This window comes from Protopterus annectens, chromosome 4.part1 (genome assembly GCF_019279795.1).
Source record: "Protopterus annectens isolate FY-2018-M chromosome 4.part1, PAN1.0, whole genome shotgun sequence".
Lineage (NCBI taxonomy): Eukaryota > Metazoa > Chordata > Ceratodontiformes > Protopteridae > Protopterus > Protopterus annectens.
The window spans coordinates 417,211,161-417,230,061 of record NC_056734.1 but is presented as its reverse complement, the minus strand read 5'-3'; the positions used below and the strand labels follow the sequence as shown (position 1 = coordinate 417,230,061).

At 42.9% G+C, this 18,901-nt stretch overlaps 1 protein-coding gene across 1 annotated transcript in view; it reads left to right on the top strand.

Moving 5' to 3' along the window:
• Window positions 1-18,901, top strand: part of ECT2 (epithelial cell transforming 2) — a 1,537,379-nt gene that overhangs the window by 751,388 nt on the left and 767,090 nt on the right. The window contains exons 12-13 of the mRNA XM_044070772.1: window positions 6,393-6,512; window positions 6,683-6,751. Coding sequence (XP_043926707.1) covers window positions 6,393-6,512; window positions 6,683-6,751 — 189 coding nt within the window. The remainder of the gene's footprint in view (window positions 1-6,392; window positions 6,513-6,682; window positions 6,752-18,901) is intronic.

Below are 18,901 nucleotides of genomic sequence, written 5' to 3'. Positions count from 1 at the left end.
TCTTCTGTGGACAGCAGAGACCCTCAGCCTTGGCAGCCACCTGCTGGTGGCCCCCACTATTCCGAGACCTCCACGGAATGTCCTGAAGAGCCCCCACGGAAGAGAACATGCAAGAGGAAGCATGTAGACTCCCAGGATGAGTCTCTGACCTCTGACCTCAAGGAGTCAAAAGGTTCCCCCCAAGTCGTTCTCTGATGTCTCCTTCATAGACATCCTGGAAATCATTAAATAGAGGTGCGGCTGGCCCACTGTCATCCCTTCTGATGAGTCTGTGTACCTGAAGGCTTTTGGGTCTCAACCTTCAGCCTGTTGGGTGTCTCCACCTTTCGACGAACTGATGGAACTAGGTAGTCGAAAGGTGTGGGGATACTCCTGATGTTATGGAGCCAGTCCCCAGGAGACCGAATAAGTTTTTCTGCCCCTCCAGAAAAATTTTTTTGTCAGTGTTCCCGTAGATGCCATGTTGGTGGCAGCGGCCACTAAGAAGGAGCTAGCTGAGACTACTTCTGTTCATTTTCCGAATAAGGAGTCTTGAACGATGGACAGGTACGGGAAGCGTATCTTTTCTTCAGCGACATTTACCCTTAGATTGTTGAATTAGCTTACTCACTTCATGAGGCTTCAGAGAGATCTCCTTAGAGTTAGGATATTCTCTACAAGGTACATGTACTGAGGGGAGTCCATGACAAGGTTTCTGCCCAGTTGTCCACCTTGAACTCTATCATCAACTTTTCCATGCGGCTTATTTCATATGCAGCTGGTGGAGCGAGTAGAGCAGTGGGTTCAAGAATTAACCTAAGGTGTCATTTCTGGATGCATTTGTGTAACTTTGCGGAACCGTTCAAGTCTACCTTTACCAATGCCCCCTTCGGTTCCTCATTGCTTGGACCCAAGGTAAAGGACACACTCACCTGGTGCAAGCAAGAAGGAAAAAGACTCTGCCATGGGAGTACATTTTACTGTCTCCTGTAGACCATACCCTAAGGGTCAGAGGGGGGGGGCGGTAAGTCCCAGAGGTTTTTCCAGGATGCACAGGGTGACTCCTTCAGAGGTGGAGGAGGGAAATGGTAGACGTCACCCTAGAGGCAGGGGCAGTCCACAAAACCAGGGAGGTCGCAATTTCTTTCGGGGCCAGCCTTACCACTGCTCCTGATGTGGGTCCCGATTGTGCTTCTCTGGGGCTGGTCGGGGGTCACATTTCTTTGTATCCAGAAGCCTGGCTGGGTATCACTCAAGACAAGTGGATACAAAGATTTATTACCAGGGGTTATGTAATACCATTTTCTCTTCCACCTTTTGTTCCCAAGAAGACCCTGAACGTTCCACCCAATCACAGGGATCAGGCAACTGTGGAGGTCAACAAATTGCTGTCAAAAAGAGTCATCCAAACCGTCCCAGCAGACCAAATGGGATCCTGAACTTACTCCATTTTTGTTTTAGTGCCAAAACCTACAGGGGACTGGAGGCCCATTCTGGACCTCAGCAGATTGAACGAATCAGTAAAGGACAAGTTCCGGATGGTGACACTGCAATCTATATTTCCATTGTTAGGGAAAGGCAATTGGACGTGCTCAATAGATCTCCAAGATGCCTACTACCACACAAAAATGGACAGGGTGTCGAGGAGTCACCTACACATCCGGCTGGTAGCCATTCACTATCAGTTTCGTGCTCTGCCATTTGGTCTCACCACAGCTCCCAGGATGTTCACCAAATGTATGACAGTAGTGACAGCTCATCTGAGATGTCTAGGATTCCAGGTGTTTCCGTATCTGGACGACTGGCTCTTGACCACCCCCGCCAGGCATCTACTACTTCAGACCAAGGACGTTACTATTCAGCTTTGTGCCCAGCTGGGAATTTCTATTAATTGGGAAAAATCTGCCTTATTGCTCTCTCAATCTGTGATTTTTATAGGGGCAGAGATGGACACATTAGACATGTTGGCTTATCTGCCTGCCGAAAGGGCACAGAACCGGGTTGTTCAAATTCGGCATCTTCTCCCCTTACAAAAGGTCAAAACTAAGATTATTCTGCAGCTTCTAGGGACCATGGCTTCCACCATACTACTAGTGCCACTAGCCAGGCTACACATGAGAATTCTTCAGTGGCTTCTGTCGTTCCAGTGGTCTTTTCAGCACCTACCATTGTCTCATCACATTCTGCTGACAGAATCTTGCAAGAAGGACCTCCTTTGGTGGACACTGCCCAATCAGCTAACCACAGGCACTTCATTTGTTTCTCACCAACCCATTGCCACTGTGACCATGGATGCCTCACAGATAGGGTGGGGATAGGCATTATCTCGGCAGGACTGTTCAAGGCACATGGCAAGATCACGAGGCTCACCTGCATGTTAGCATTCTAGAGATGAGGGCGGTGCTCCTGGCGTTGCAAGCACTTCATGACCTTCTTCCTCTGGGGACTATTGCAATACAATCAGACATGTTGGTAGTATGGTCTATCAACAAACTGGGCAGAACCAAATCTTACCCAATTTGTCGAGAGGCCATGCGAGTTTGGAAATGGGTGATATCTTCCCAGCATTTTCTGGTGGCAGCGCACATTCTAGGGACAACTAGCGTGATAGCCGACAAGCTCAGCAGGACAATCCTGATGCCTCACGAGTGGTCTCTGAAACAGAAAACAGCAGAACAGATTTTCTGCAGATGGGGGACAGCCTTGCTGTGACCTCTTTACCAGTCCAATCAGTGCCAAATGCAGCAGCTACTTCTCCCTCATCCTCCCTCCGGGGAAATCACAGAGAGACGCACTTGTACACGATTGGCCCCTGGGTTTCCTGTATGCTTTTCCTCCCTTTCCTCTCATTCCCAAGCTTATTCAGAAAACGAAACGGCTGGGAAGCAAACTTATCCTCATTGCTCCTTACTGGCCTAGTCAGGTTTGGTTCCCCTTTCTCTGGCCTCTTCTAGACGATCCTTTGATTCTGGACCCAGCTCCAGACCTGTTGACTCGCATGTCAGTTTTGCTTCATCCCTCCTTACACACCCTCAATTTGACAAGAGTGGCTGCTCCAGTTCCATCCTTAGTCAGGCTTCACGACTTCTCACCCTCTGTGACTCGTACCCTTGCGTCTTCTCATAAACTTTCCACTAGGAGACTATATTCCAGTAAATGGAGAAGATTCTCTATCTGGGTGGAGAAAATGAATGCTGACCCTTACACTGCCTCCATTCTAGTTGTTTTGGAATTCCTTTCTGAGCTTTTCACCAGGGATATGCGGCTGCCACTATCAAAGTTCAATTGGCAGCAGTTTCAAATTTTCATCTAGGTTTTCCATATTCTAACCTGATGTCACACAAGCTGTGCAAAACTTTCCTTAAAGGTGCTGCTTTAAGAACCCCCTTTCAAGAACCTGTTGCCTCATGGGATCTAAATTTTGTGTTATCCAAATAAACTTCTCCGCCAGTTGAGCCTTCTCTTTCATCTTCTTTGAAATTCCTGTCTTGAAAGACGTTTCTGGTGGCTATCCCGTCGGCCAGACGGGTGTCAGAGTTGCAAGCATTGTCTGTAAAACCCCCTTATCTGATTTTTCACAAAGACAGGGTGTCCCTTCATTCTAATCCCTGTTTTGTCCCCAAGGTCTGTTCCCATGCCACCTTGAATCAATCCCCATAGAACATCCGATGTTCTTTCCAAATCATTCCAATGCAGTTGAATACAGGTTCCACCAGCTGGATGTCCATAGACAATTACATTTTTATTTGCATCGGACTAAAGAAATCAGGAAATCAGATCAGTTATTCATTTCCTTGTCCGAATCCACGTCAGGCTTGCCAGTTTCCAAAGTAACTCTCCTTAATTGGATTTCTAGTTGTATAGCTTATGTTTACAATTCTGAGGGTAGACCTTTACCTTTTAAAATCAAGGCTCATTCTACCAGATCTCAGTCTACCTCTGCAGGCTTTCAAGCCAGGGTCCCACTTGATGACATTTGCGCAGCAGCTACGTGGGCTACCCCTCACACTTTTATTACTCATTACAAATTGGATTTAACCTCCAGGGGTAGAGCATCATTTGGTTCCATGGTACTTGGGAGTATTTTTCATTGAGCCACCCAAGAATAAGGCGCTAGGGACGCTGTCCCATATGTAAGAATGAAGGTAAGATAGGACTACAGAACATAAAGAAGTTATGTGCTTACCATAACGTTCCATGTTTGTAGTCCATCTCGCCCTTCATTCTTATGAACCCACCCTCCTACCTCCAACCCGAAAGTACCTGGAGACAGAAAAACTTTATTATACTTTTTTTATGGAGACCTTTTAGTATTGGATTTGTTGGTAGTTTTGTTGTTCTCTCGTAGTTAGCAGCAACCAAGATCTGGGGATTGTACTGGTGCACCATGGGATACCTACCTAGCCACGAGACAACTAGAAGACTTCCAGCTTGTAAATAGGCTGAGTCGGAGCAGAGGATGAAGGGTGAGATGGACTACAAACATGGAACGTTATGGTAAGTATATAACTTCTTTTTTAATATCCACATTTAGTCCACTGAAATATCAATGTGCAGGTAACTATGTATTGCAATTACTAATATAGGCTTAATGTCATTGCTTAAAAAAAGCGGATACAGACTTGACTTAAAAACAGATCAAAAGGTAATAGAATGGGAGGAGGCTAAGAATTTATTTGGACTGCAGGCTATAGAGGTTGCCTTCCCTATCAAGGATTGATGTCAGAGTATAGGCTGAGAAAGAATTAAGGGGATCCTAAGCAAACGACCAGCACTGGTAGGGTTTTTAGTAGAATCTAGTACAGAAGCTCCTGTGAAAAAAAAAAGGGGGGGGCATTGTTAGGGACCTATAAAATATTGCATGATGACTGTAAGAATCAGTCAGGGGAGGTTAGAAAGGATTAGGAAGAGAATGTATAAGCAATTCACAAAGAAACGGTGAGAAGATACATGTATACCTCCCAAATATGCAACGTCTAGAATATTTAGGATTGTTTGCATAGGTATTTTTATACCCCAAAGAATTTTTCCTTGGGTAGATTGCAATTGTTGAAGGTGTGATGGAGAAGAGAGGTAATTGGGAACATTTTCAGGAGTGTAATGAGTTGGCAGACTTTAAGGACTGCCTGCAAACTACTGTGTTGGAAACACTGGGTGAGCAAATTGATTTCTAAAGAAATTATTTTTTGCACTATGATACCGAATTAGAATTGCCTAGACATAATAAGGCCTTGCTGAGTCTAAATATGGTGGCTACCAGAAAATCTGTTACTAGAAAATGGAAATCAAAGTCTAAACCAAGTGTACTAGAAGTAGTGAATATAATAACAGATAAAAAACTGGAAATGGGATCTTTAGAAAATGGATTACATTGAAAAAATGTGAATTGTGGAAACAATACATGCATATGTTTTTGAAGAGGAATAATGTTTAAGAGAAGCCAGAATTTGAATGAGCTTTGTAATCTTTGACCGTGACTGGATAGATTGTAAGTGATGTTTAATGTTTGCAATTAAAAATGTCCGTATGATTCATTTTCATTTATATAATCGTATGATTCCCTATGTCGTAAGTGATAATTAGGGGGAAAAAATGAATGCTCATCTTGGATTTTCACTCATTTTGTTATGGTCTTTGAGAGAAAAGTCTCTCCTGAGGATGCCCTTCAGCCTGGAAATTACTGTGGGCCAAAGGTGTGGTAGGGTTGTTTGATTCCCACAGATGTGGGTTCTACATCTAAGTGCAGTGAGATATATTTAGTGCTTTTAAGAGAGTATGCTAGATTTGGGTTGTGTACCTATAATGTTCATGAGCTAGCAACCGTGATCTACAGATCATATAGGATGGAGTTGTAGAGAATTTTTTTTTTATTGTATACTTCAGAGAGTCTAGAGTACGTTAGTGTCTCCAAGGTCTTTGTATATGACATACAGTTGTATCGTTCCTAGTTTTCATGTCTAAATTTTGCTGCTGCTGCATGTGCACAGTGTGAAACCAAATTCACAGGTTCCACTCATCAGAAACCCACGATTTTAGTTTGTGTGGTGCCTGTGGCAAACAGTTCAGTTTACCTGTGTGACTGGTATTTTGTATTAACTGCTTTTTGTTGGAGTCTATTTCAGAAAGATAATTTTTCCTGTGTAGGTAATATGAACGTTTTTGCTTTTTATTTTTTGAGAGAAAATATTCGTTGTTAAACAGTGTATTTTTTACTGGAATGCAGTTGTCATCCTAAAATGTATACCACACGTTGCTCTTCACAGAACTTTTCCACTATATTACAGCTGTTTGCATGACATTCCTTCTATGCAACTTGTAGAATGTAGCAATTTTGTAATTCAACATTGCAATGTTTTGAAATGTGTATGGCATCAAAAGTTTAAAAAAAGTAATTTTCAGGTTCTGCTTTTCAGTTATTTAAAGAACCTCTGGAAATGGAAGGACAACTTGGAGGTCCAATTCTTGCACCAGAAGAAATAAAAACTATTTTTGGCAGTATTCCAGACATTCTTGAAGTACACAGGCGAATAAAGGTGAGATGGAGTTGGTTGATGCAGTAGTCTGTAATAAGGTGGCTTGAATGTAAAAAGTCACCACCACTTTTTTCCTTGGAGCAAATCTTTGCTAATGCTTTTATACCGATAAAGCAGACTGCCAACTACAAATCAGATTTATTTTTAACCATCTTTTTTTTTTTTTTCAGATGGACCTAGAAGATCTTATGATTAATTGGTCAGAGAAAGAAAGTGTTGGTGCTGTTTTTCTTAACTATGTAAGTAGTAGTCTCTGTTCTGTGTGTTGAACGTTTGTCTTTATGTTCTATTTAGCAAACTACATACGAGAGAGCGTGAGGATCTTTTCTTCATTATGCATCCCCTTTTTATTAGAAACCAGTCCGTGGTCTCTTACACAGAATTTTACTCTCCCCCAATGTTCTTTAATTAGAATGCATTTACTTGAACCTTTGACATGTTAATTTTTACCATCTGACTTTTCAGCTAGCTGAGTGATTCATTCGATTTACCAAAAAAGTTTGCTTAGTTTTTAATATTGCTTATATTCACTTTGGCAGCTTTGTTTCTCCCCAGACAGATTCACTTGTATGTTATTTCAGTGGATACGTAGTAATGCAGTCTTGTTTCATAGCCCAGTAAGCACCCTTACAAAGGAGTATTAATGCTTATTCTCTTCTTTTTTTTTCAAATCTTGTGAAAAAAAATATTTTTGAATGTGTCCTCCACTAAAGAGGTTGTCATTGGATTCAGTGTCTTGTGTTTCTGTTATGTAAATCTGATAACTCATTGTATATGAATCTGTGAACAGAAATTCTGTGACATTTTATTTTCCTTGACACATCTGAGAACTTGTATAAATAACATCTGTGGCCTGTATCAGGGGTTTCAGATTGTTCGTTGTTTGCTCCTTTCATGTTTGGCATTTTTCTCAAAAGCTTCTGTGCTTGGAGGGCTCCCTAATGTCACAAACTGCACTAGGAGAGTGAACTTAGCCCATGAACCCAGCATATCTTTTAGGGCACTCACACTTCACATTGCAGTACTTGCACCCATCTGACTGTGCATTTCTTGTTACTGGTTCCTAAGTAAGCAAAATTCAGTGTCTCCTTGTATTTGATGATTATTGAGACTGTATCTGCACTTGCATCTTCTTTATTGTCTTCGAGTAGTAAGGTACTAGCAGAGAAATCCCTTCCATTCAGGCTTCTGTTTTTGAGAACCAAGCAACCCTTATCTGAATTTGAAGCAGTACTTTAAATGCTGGAGATTTAGCTTGATCACGTAGAGCTGACAAAGTCCTATAGTGTAATGATTACTGAATTTCTTGGAGTGTAGTAGGTTGGAGAGTCCCAAGTGTAGTCCCAGTTGTGTGCAAGGACACCATAATGGTATGCAAGAAGCAGATGGGTAGGCCTCTATCAGAAGCTCCTAAAGGCAAGCCCATTAGCTATAGGTACTTTCTATTTGCACTTAATGAGCTAGACCATTGTCTTAGACTGTGTGATTCAGGAACTGGCTGTTCAACTTGCTGTGTGGGTGTTATTCTCTTGTTCAAGGACTGTTTTATTCTGATGGCACATTAGTGTTTTTTTCACTAGTGAGGTAGCCTGAAAGCACTGTATGGTTAAGTAATTTGCGCAGTCTCTCACAGTAGCAAATGGAGGTAGAGGTAACCACACCCTGTACAACAGACACAGGAAAGAGCACATTAACAGCTCAGAGTTAGTCCTCTGTGCTGACTACTAGACCCAAAAAAAAAAAACAAAATATTCTGCCAGTCTCAGACTTGTACCTCAGATTGTTGCATGACAGCTGGGGATACTCACCACTGTACTAATGAGAAAAAGACAGGCTATTACACTGACACAGATAGGGATGTGTAGGATTTTAGCCTGTCGGGGTTTTTGTGGCTCATATCTTTTACTTTAGCCAAATATTTGAATTATGGTAGAACCAGTTCAAGTTTGTAGAAGAACCCACTCTTGATAGCTTGAGGTTATCATTGAGCACTAGTGAGAACTTCCAGTGCTCCTGGACTGCCATTGGCATTTGTGACTGTGCCAAATTACTATTCGCTGACACCCCATGCTTGCATGCTGCACATTCAACCCCATACAAGTCAACCTTGCGTAAGCTTGACCTTTCCTCTTAGGATCTGTTGAGACGGTTTGTGGACCCAGAGACCTTTATATCAGGTACAGATATGGACAGTGAGTCTTTCCAGCCCTACAGCTTTTCTTTTGAATCTTCATTTCTTAGAAGAAACCCTAAAGCTCAAGAAATTCTGTGGACTCTTGATATTTTTTGACTGGAAACATCTTAAAAAATTGATTGTATTTAAAAAGTACAAATCGTTTCGTACAAGACTGATCATACAACATATATTCTCTATTTAAAATTTCTTGGTACAAAAAAAAAATCTTGACATAATCCTGTCTAAAAGAAAAACTCTCAAAAAGGATGAAAATCTACAAGTAATGGTAGATTTTTTTTTCTGCAAAACCTCGCATCTTAAAAGGGGATGGGAGATTGACACATGTTTAATCATCATAAGCCCTAGCTTTTGTATGGAGTGGCTTGCCCATGTGGAGTTGAACCGTTAAGAAGCAGAGAAGAGGAAAAACCTAACATTCTGGGTTTAGGGGTTTCGCAGGTTTTAAATCAACATGCATCCTGTTCAGTCTTTCATGCTCAAGTCTTAAGTATCAGTTTGAGAGCAGCCAGTTGTTTAAGCATCTTTGTCTATTAGTTTTGGACAAACTTGTCTTTTGCTTATTCTAGCTCACTGATGGCCATAATAACTAGAATACCGTTTTCCAATGTCTTTGTTGATTTCCTTGACCACTAATAATAGACCCAGGAAATACAGCTCTGGAGTAAGTTGTAATTCTGTTTGAAATACCACACACAAAAAATGCAAGTCTTGTGTTAATTATTCAAATTCTCACATACCCAGAAAATAAATGCCTGTCTTCCTCCTCCAGGTACAGCACCAGCAAACATTTGATGCTGTAAGTAAACATTCGTTGCAGGTTTGCCAGCATTTAAAAATAGCTGTGCAAGCACTGTCAGACAAAAATACAAAACTTCCTAGCTTTTTGTAAATTAATACCTTGGTCCTAAACATACGTGATCGCAGTTATTTTGTAATATTATCAAAGTAGACACCCAGTCTTTTATCATAACCAGTTGTTGCTTTCTTAACAGACTATAAGCTCCCATAATTAATTTGGTAGATTGCTAGCCATCCCCCCTCGCTTCACCTGGTGAAGTTTTATTAATGATGGCCTATCACCTGAACTTATCTCTTCCATTAATTCCACTATCCTTCTATTGACTGTTTAGTATGTGATAAGATGGTCCAAGTTTTAATATGTACATGTCACATTGAGAGTGTGGTTTATGCATTAATGTGCAGTTTCAGTTTATAAAGGTGAAACTGAAAAGTTTAAAATGTGGAACTCAAGAACATGTGCGAGTCCATTAGAATTACATTTTAATGAAAAAAAAGAAATGTGTCCTTGTAATTAAAAAGGCATATCTTTTTTGGAGAAGGTTTTAATTTAGAGGAGGTGAAACTTTCTTTAAACCATAATATTTGTTTCAAAGTGTTTGTATTCTTAAATATGGCACTGTTAACTGCTTTTGGATTGTGGAATATAAGTGGAGGATTTTAATTAATTAATAAAAGTTAGTTTAATTATACAATTATTTGAAGTGTAATGGATATGGTTGGTTTATGGTTTTTATTGTCTCTGGAAAGCAGATGCCAATGCACCAGGGAAATAAAATGTGCTTTGGACGGAATCGTGATTTTATTTTCTTATCCAACTTTAAGATCCTCTGCTAGTCTTTGCAGTGACTGTTGTGCACCTTGTATCAGCCCTTTGACTTAAGCATGCTTTCACGCATGCACTGACATAAACTGCAGTACAGCTTGGCAAGGACTTTGCACCTAGTTAGGGGTATCTTTTAATATACAGTGGTGATCAAATCCCCCCCCCCCCCAAGGATTGGCAAGCGGGTATCATCTATTTCACTCCCATTCCTGAGCTGAGATTTTATATGTACCTGGATTATTTGGAATATGCTAAGTACTTCGTCTGTCTGTGCTATGGATTAGGTGCCACGCACTCGCCCCTGTGTTGTATTTTTAAACTTGGTGGCTTTTGAGTTGCCCGGCCCTACTATAAATCTGATTTTGGACACTCCTCCTAGTCCTATCTCATCAGCTTATTCTACGGAGTACAGAGAGATCATTTGGGAAGGCCCATCCCCTTAGTTTTTTAACCTTGAATTATTTTCGGTTTCCTCTCTTCCCATTTAACTTAAAAATATTCAGCTGCTTTTACTGTATTTTATTTATTTTGCTTTTGATGCTTAAGTGTTCAATTGCATTTGTTCTGCTGCATTTATTGCTGCTTGTTAGTAGCCTGATTAAATTGTAACTGTTAATGTCCTTCTATTCTCATGTTGCAGTATTCTTACTGTGGGATCCTCTGCCTCAGGTGACCCGAGCTTTGGCTCCTATACAAAAGCTTTCAGCCTGGTTGCTTTTGGTGAGTGGGACATCACACATAGGGCCATAAACCAGGGACATCTGCACGCACAGACTCCAAAACTTTTCTGCCGCAGTTGAAAGCCAGATTGATCATATCGCTCCTCTCTATCAAGACGTCTAAAGCTAAGTACCCTGTTGGGCATTTCTTACTTGTATTAATTGGTTGAGCTTGGTTTGCTTGTTTTACATTGGCCGATATCCGCTAAGAAGGGTAAATGCCGATGTGGGTGTCAAATTCCACTTAAGAACAGCCATGACCATTGTGTGTTTTGTGTAGGCCAGGAACACGACCATACCTCCTGCTCCATCTGCCAGTCCTCTGTCACTAAAACTCTTAGAAGCCGTTTGGCTGCCCTTAACCTGTACTTAGAAAATCAAAGGCTTAAGAAGCTAGCCTTTAGGATGGATTCGGAATCGGCCGACCCAATGGAACCACCAAAGAAAAAGGCCAAAGTTTTGCTGCCTTTTATCACTGCCTCTCCATCGTCGGACACCCCGCCAACAGCAGATATAGAGATTGAAGGATGTCTGCTAGAGCCGTCTGCTGCTACGGCTCCCATAGAGGAAGCTGTTTCCAAAGCACCTGCCAGCACGTCTGCGGAGATGTCTGATGTCGGTTATTTCTGAAGTAGAGGGGGAACTGGGTTCCACCAGACACCCTTCTGGAACTCAGGAATCAGTCTCCTTCCTACAGTATCTCCCAAAACTACTCTTTAAAAAAGACAAAAATTAAATGTTTATATACCCCTCCTGAAGGACAACCAGACTGGCAGTCTTTTACTCAGTCCCTGATGCAGGCCTTCTTGGCCCTTAGGCCTACAACCTCCTCAGCCCCCTCTATTCCAGTGTTCAGTGCAAGGCCTACTTCTGCTACCTCACTTCTTCCCTCTACTCCCCAGGAAGAAGAGGCCCTCTCCTCTTGCTCTGAGGAGTCTATCACCTACTCACCCCAAGTAGCCTCCCTCCTGGAATATTATTCTCCAGATGGGGATTCTGTTGAAGGACATTTCCCTCCAGGGGACATATTTGTTGAAACTATCACTAAGATGAAAGAATACTTCAAATGGGATACTTCCCAAATGACAGAAACTCAACAAAAGATACTTTGAGTTGTTGAAGGTTGAATCAGTGGTGGAATGGCTGATGGGGGAGGGTGATCCCTGCATACGTTGACGCATTTGTTTCTTGTTCTAATAACCCTGACTCTCAGCCACCTGCCCCAAAGAGACCAGACTGTTTAATTGAGGTGCCTGATGACCACAAATTCCTAGTAACCCCCCCCCCCCCCCTTGGCGGACTCTGCGGTTACAACTGTGGCCCCAGATAGACCATCTAGACTGCTCCCTTCTTTACCTTCAGATAAAGACAGTAAAATTATAGATAGGCTGGGCAGGAAGACTTGCACCTCTTCCACCCTGGCCTTCAGAGCAATTGACTACGTAACACATATGGTAAAATATGCCTTAGACTTGTTATCCCAAGCCACTGCATTTCTGAACTCCCTGCCTGACACCACCTAACAAAACTGAAGTAGAATCTAAGCTATCCTTGGCATCCCAGGTGGCCCGGCTCTCCATTAGATGCAGTTATGACTCAGCAGAGACCTCACTAGATGAGCTGGAACTGCAGCAGTTCTGCACAGATACTCCCGGCTTAAGCTTTGACCACTGCCAGAAGATTTTAAGTCCAAAATCCTAGATGCTCCTCTTGATTGTAACCTTCTGTTTGGCAAGCAGTCTACAGAATTATTTAAAAATCTACAGGAGAAGAGGAAAGCGCTACAAGATATTAAACACCTGCCTGGTATCTCCTATACTGAAGTACTATAGAAATTATTCTGCCAAAACATCGTATGTCAGAAGGGCCCCCTCCACGACTACCCCTTCTACCAGGCATAGGATAAGGACTAGGAGGCAATCCTCTTCAAGGCCTACCTCTTTTCAGCAAGCCCAAAGACTGTCCTTTCAGGACAGAAATAATGGCAACAATGCGTGACTGCCTTGCACATCTCCCCCTGTCTTCCTGTCTCTTACTGTCTGCCCCTTTGGAAAGAAATCACCACAGACCGCAGGGTGCTGGCAGTAGTGGAAAAAAGGATATTTCCTATCTTGTCAGGAAAGACCCCACCCCACAGGGCATTGCTTTTCTACTCAAAAATCAGCTTCACCTAATTCCCCACATTATCCAGGATCTGTGGGTACAAGGCACCGTAGAACCAGTTTCCCATCAGGGCAAGAAGGAAAAGGTTTTTACTCCAGACTTTTCCTAGTTCCAAAAATGGATGGGCCATGGAGACCAATCCTGGACTTATCCATTCTAAATGTTTTTCCCTTCTTTCAGAATGCTGTCCCTACAGACTGAGTCCACTATTGCCAGCACAAGCATTCATGGCCACTTTGGACCTGAAGGTTGCTTACTTCCACATCCCCATACACCCAAACCACTAGAAATACGCTGTGTTGTGCTTTGCTCTCATTTTCAGTTTACTGCCTTTTCCTTTGGTTTGTCCACTGCACCAAGGGTTTTCACCAAATGCCTAGCTCCCGCCATAGCCTTCTGCAGGACCAAGGGCATACAGATCTATCCCTACCTAGATGATATTCTAATTCTTGCAGAAAAAGAAGAGACCCTCAAAAATCATCTCCAGTTTTCTATGTCCCTGCTTCAGAGACTAGGTTTCACACTGTACCTACCAAGTTTCCTGTACCCAGAACAAGGCAAGGTCTTCCTGGGCTGCAGGATTCGGACAGACCTAATGAAAGCATTTTTACCCCAAAGATAAAGTAATCTCCCTGACTAACCATTTCCAGGACCTCCTCCAGGTAGACCAGGTGTCACCAAGACAGTTTGTGCCTTCTGGGTGTTATGGGAGCCACCATCCCTATGGTTCCCCTTGCCAGAATGTGCAAAAGGAAGCTGCAGTGGTATTTAATGTATGGTCCCAGCACAGCCATCCTCTAGACTTCCAAATACCCTTCCTACCTTGTCTACAAACAGAATGTACAGTTGTGTACACTTACCATAAATGTAGATGTTAGTGTATTCACTGTTGCAGTCATTACATTTGAGTTATCTGCTTGCAGGTAGCCCTCAGTTGGCCTGATTAACAAAGTCTTGGGTCCTATGTCAGTTGCTGTCTCTTCCGTGACGTCCTATCATCAGGGGTATAAAACATGCAGCTGACGTCATTACATCAGTTTTTCTTGCTCCAGATGTCAGGTGCCCCCCTAATGGGAAGCAATTAAAATTATAAATATGCAAGGTTATACCTCAAACAAAAAAAGCAAATGCACCAAAAAGCTTTTAAGCATTGAAAAGGCGAGAAGAAGGTATAGCCAAATGCAGTCGGGGGCTGGAGGGGAGGGTAACCAGGACTGCAACAGTGAATGCACTCAAACATCTTCATTTATGGTAAGTGTACACAACTGTACTATGTTCTTTGTGTTTCACTGTTGCAGTCCTTACATTTGGGTAGATTCCCAAAGCTAAGGATGGGAGGAAGAATTTAGATAGCATTAGGACCAGCTATAAGGCCCTGCAAAACTGCAGTGGTAAAGCCAGCTCAGGATTTAGAGAAAATTGGCAAATGGTAATGCTTGGTGAAAGTATGTACAGAACTCCAGGTAGCAGCTTCTAGGATGTCCCTGGTAGGGCCGCCTCTGAGAGGCTGTAGAGATAGATGCAGTCCTGGTTGAGTGGGATCTGATCCCCTGTGGGATAGGTTTTTCATGGTGTTTATAGCAGAAGTGAATGCAATGGCCTATCTATTTGGAGATGGTTAGCTTTGAAATAGCCTTCCACTCTGTCCCTGCAGCAAATGCCACCAGCAGTTGTTCAGATTTCCTTGAGGTTTAGACCTGTCAAATTAGAATCCAAGTTGTCTGTGCACATCTAAGGAGTGCAGTATATGTTCCCCTTCGTTCTGTGGATTAAGAAAGAAGGCAGGCAAATGAATAGACTGATTTAAAGGCCACACAGGAATACCACCTTTGGCATGAAAGAGGGATTGGTCCTGAGGGACACCCTGTCCGCATGAAAGATGATGAAAGGCTCCACTGCCATAAGGGCCTGTAATTCAGATACCCTTCTTGCTGAAGTGATTGCTAAAAGAGAAGCTGTTTTCCAAGAAAGGAATTTTAAATCTGCAGTAGCAGCTGGCTTGAAAGGAGGAAGGGTGATTTTCACCAATACAAACTTAAGGTCCCAGTTGGAGCTCTCCTGGGTGATCTTAAATTTTTGCCCCCTCTGAAGAACTGCTTGAGCAGTGGGAGAGAGAGGAGGGGAGGTTCTGTGTTTATAATGAGCTGAAATGGCTGAGGCGTGAATTTTTATTGAGGAAAGACAGGCCCTTGTGAAGCATCTTAGTTAAGTATTGTAAAATCTCTGGTAAATTGGGCACTGCTGTGCTCATCCCTTGAGATTGGTTCCAGGCACAGAATCTTTTCCATTTTTCAGCGTAAGATTTTGTAGTACTAGGCCTCCTTACCTCTAAAATGACATCAATCACTGGTTTACTGAGGGATGGTAAAGAAAAGCTTAGATAATTAGCCAGGCTGCTAGGCTCAGTGTTTGAAGCTGAGGGTGCAGAATCTGGTTCTCCTGCTGAGACAGCAGGGTAGGAATCTGAGGCAGGTGCCATGGGGCCCAAAAGTGACGCACTGTGCAGGACGGGGGGTACCAGTGTTGGCGTGGCCAGGCTGGTGCAATCAAAAATCATCCTTGCTTTGTCTTGTTTGATCTTTAGTAGTACTTTGGAGAGCAGAGGCAGAGGAGGAAAGGCATAAACTGATAGGTTTTTCCAGCTGAAGGACAGAGCTTCCGCTTTCCATGCTGATCTGTGGGGAGTCCTTGCACAAAATTTCTCCAATTGATAGTTCTGGGGGGAGGCAAACAGGTCTATGTATGGGCTCCGCCATTTGCTTGTCAACATGTTGAAAATCCTTGGTTCCATTTCCACTCGTGGAGTCCATGAGGGTACTGCTTAGTCCATCTGCCAGTGTATTTAGTTCTCTTGGCAGGAATTGAGCTTGTAGATGTACTTGGTAGCTCAAGGCTGTGTTCCACAATGCCATGGCTAGTCTGCAGTAGGAGTAAGAATGTGTACCCCCCTTCTTGTTTATGTACCACATAACAGTGGTGTTGTCCATCTTTACCATTAATTGTCCTGGAAGAATGTGGTCCTTGAAGGCTGTCAGCGCATTCTATACAGCTAACATTTCTTTGTGAAGGTGCATTTGAATTGGGTTCCATTTGCCCTGAATGCACTTCCCTGTCAGGTGCGCCCTCCTATGCATAGTCTGATGTGTCTGTTAGGGTTTGGGCGGCAGGGGTAGTGTGAATGGTAGTCCCTTGTTTTGGTGGCAGGCCTCTGCCCACCAAAGGAATTCTAGGTGTAGACAAGAAACGATAGGAATCATTGCTTCTTGATCCTGAGATTGTTGACACCATAGGCTTTTTAGATGAGTTGTAGTTTCCTCATATGCAGTCTTGCATATGGAATTAGAAGAATGCAGGAGCCCACGAACCCCAAGGCTTGTAGTATTTGCCTTGCAGATAGCAAGGTTTTTGTGACCTACTTGTTTGAAGTAGGTTGTCAAGTGAATTTGTTTCTCTGGCGTGAGGAAAACCATCTGGGAAGTTGTATTCAAGCTTGCTCCCAGGAATATAATTTGTTGACAGGATACCAGGTGTGATTTATTTTAGTTTATGGTGTACCCCAGCCAAGTTGGCCCCCTTTGTGCAAAAGCCAGATGATTCAAAAGTATGTCCTGGTTTTCTGCCTGAATTAGACAATCGTCCAGGTATTGGTATAGTTGAATATTTCTTTGCCTGCAAAATGCAATGACTGGAGCTAGGCACTTTGTGAATACCCTGGGTGCAGTAGATAAGCCAAAGGGCAGTGCAGAGAACTGACCATGCGTGTAGCCTGCTTTGAAGCATAGGTATCTTCTGCAAGATTCCCTGATTGGGATGTGCAGGTATGCTTCCTTTAAATTTAGTGTTGCCAACCAGGCATCTTTGCTTAGCATAGGAAGCAACTGAAGAGTCAGCATCTTGAATTTTGGAATCCCCAAAAAGGTGTTTAGAGTAGGCATGTCCAGGATAGGACACCATGAATTGTCTTTTCTGGGCACCAGGAAAAATCTCGAGTAGAAACCTTGTCCCTTTTTCTCTTCTGGAACCAATTGAATAGCCCCTATGTTTGAGAGAGAGTACTTGCTTTTGGGCCTCTGCCCACTACTTTGGAGGTAGATCCGGCCATCCGCTTGGAGTTGGTGACGTGTGGAATTGAAATCTGTATCCTTGGAACACTATATTTAAAGCCCATTTTTCCTGGGTAATGAGTCCCCAGTTCTTTGCATGAAGTACAATCTTTCCCCCCCCCAAGGGGGCAGTCAGTTGAGAGGTTCTTGGAAGTTTTAAAAATAAGTCATTGAGACACTGTACCATAGGGGGTAGTTTTATTACTCCCAAATTAGGAAGTGGAGACCCCCCACTGCTTAGTCTATGCGTCCCCTGGGACTGAAGCCTGGGTGCTCTGCTGGATCTGGGATTGGACTGAGAAGGTCTGGAAGAGGCAGGAAAGGACCAATTCTTAGAAGGCCAATGCCTACTAAATCTTGGAGGTTGTACTTGTAAAAAGTCTTTAACAGTTTGCATAGATTTAGCTTTTTCCACCATCTTTTTAAGAACTTCTGCCTTGTTGCCAAACAGGTGGCCCTGATTTAAGTGAGCATCCAGTAATTTCACTTTAACATGATCTGGCAAGGATTGCTCCTTACGCCAAGCATGCCTACTAAGTACAGACCCAGTTACCGCAGCCCTGCAAAATGCCTCTAGTGAATGAAAACCACATTGCAATGTATGTTTACCAACTTGTTCAGCAGAATGCATAAAATCCTGTAAATCCTTATTTTCAGCACAATGAGGAATCAACATCATTTTCTGTTTAAGCAATCCAATAATATGCAGCTGATACTTCAGCATATGAAACTGGCAATTCAAGGCCCTAATGGCCAAAGTTGCAGAAGTGTATACCTTCTTACCCAATCTATCCAGCTCCCTGGAGTCTCTATCAGAGGGGGTAGGATTTTTGGCAGTAGTAGCTTTAATGCCCTTGGGTCCCTGTGAAATGGTTTCAGGATCCACAGTAGGAATTTTGAAAAGGAACTTGAGAGTCAGGAACCCTGTAATATATCTATCAGGTTTTTCTGGAAGCAGGAGATAGAAAATCAGGGGCCATGCTAGATTCCGAAAAGGCATCAACAATGTCCAGTACAGGAGGTATAGCTGAAGGCCTGTGCTGGTGCAGGAGTAAGAAATCCCTAAGCCTCTTTTTAGAATCAGAGAAATCCTGCCTTTCCCAATGAAAAAGCTCCCTGAGAGTATGCAAGGTTTCACCAAAAGAGAAATCCTCTGGGGGGGGGGGGTGAGGAGCAGAGGTATATAGGGATAGAGTCCTCAGCATCAGAATCCTCATACGTAGATAAGGGTAAACCCTGGTCTTCAAAGGAAACAGAAATTTCAGAATCCTGGTCAGAAGTATCTTAAGCAAACTCAGTCCTAGGTCTCAGAGGGGGGGAAGGTTGGCTTTACCTGATTAAAGTAATAGTCTTCAGTCATTCTTATCATTCTTATTTGTTCTTTAGGCATAGAGGCCTAACCATGTGGTCTTGGTGTCAGTTTTCTAGACATGGTTAGTTTTGGGCCTTGAAGAAGATGGCTCCGGTTTAATTTCCAAGTCAGTAGGCCTGAATACACCCTCAAAATTCGGTGCCTGTACAGCGGCTCCGGGACCCATCCAAGGTAGAGACATCCGCAGGTTCCACAGTTGAAGCATCTCTCG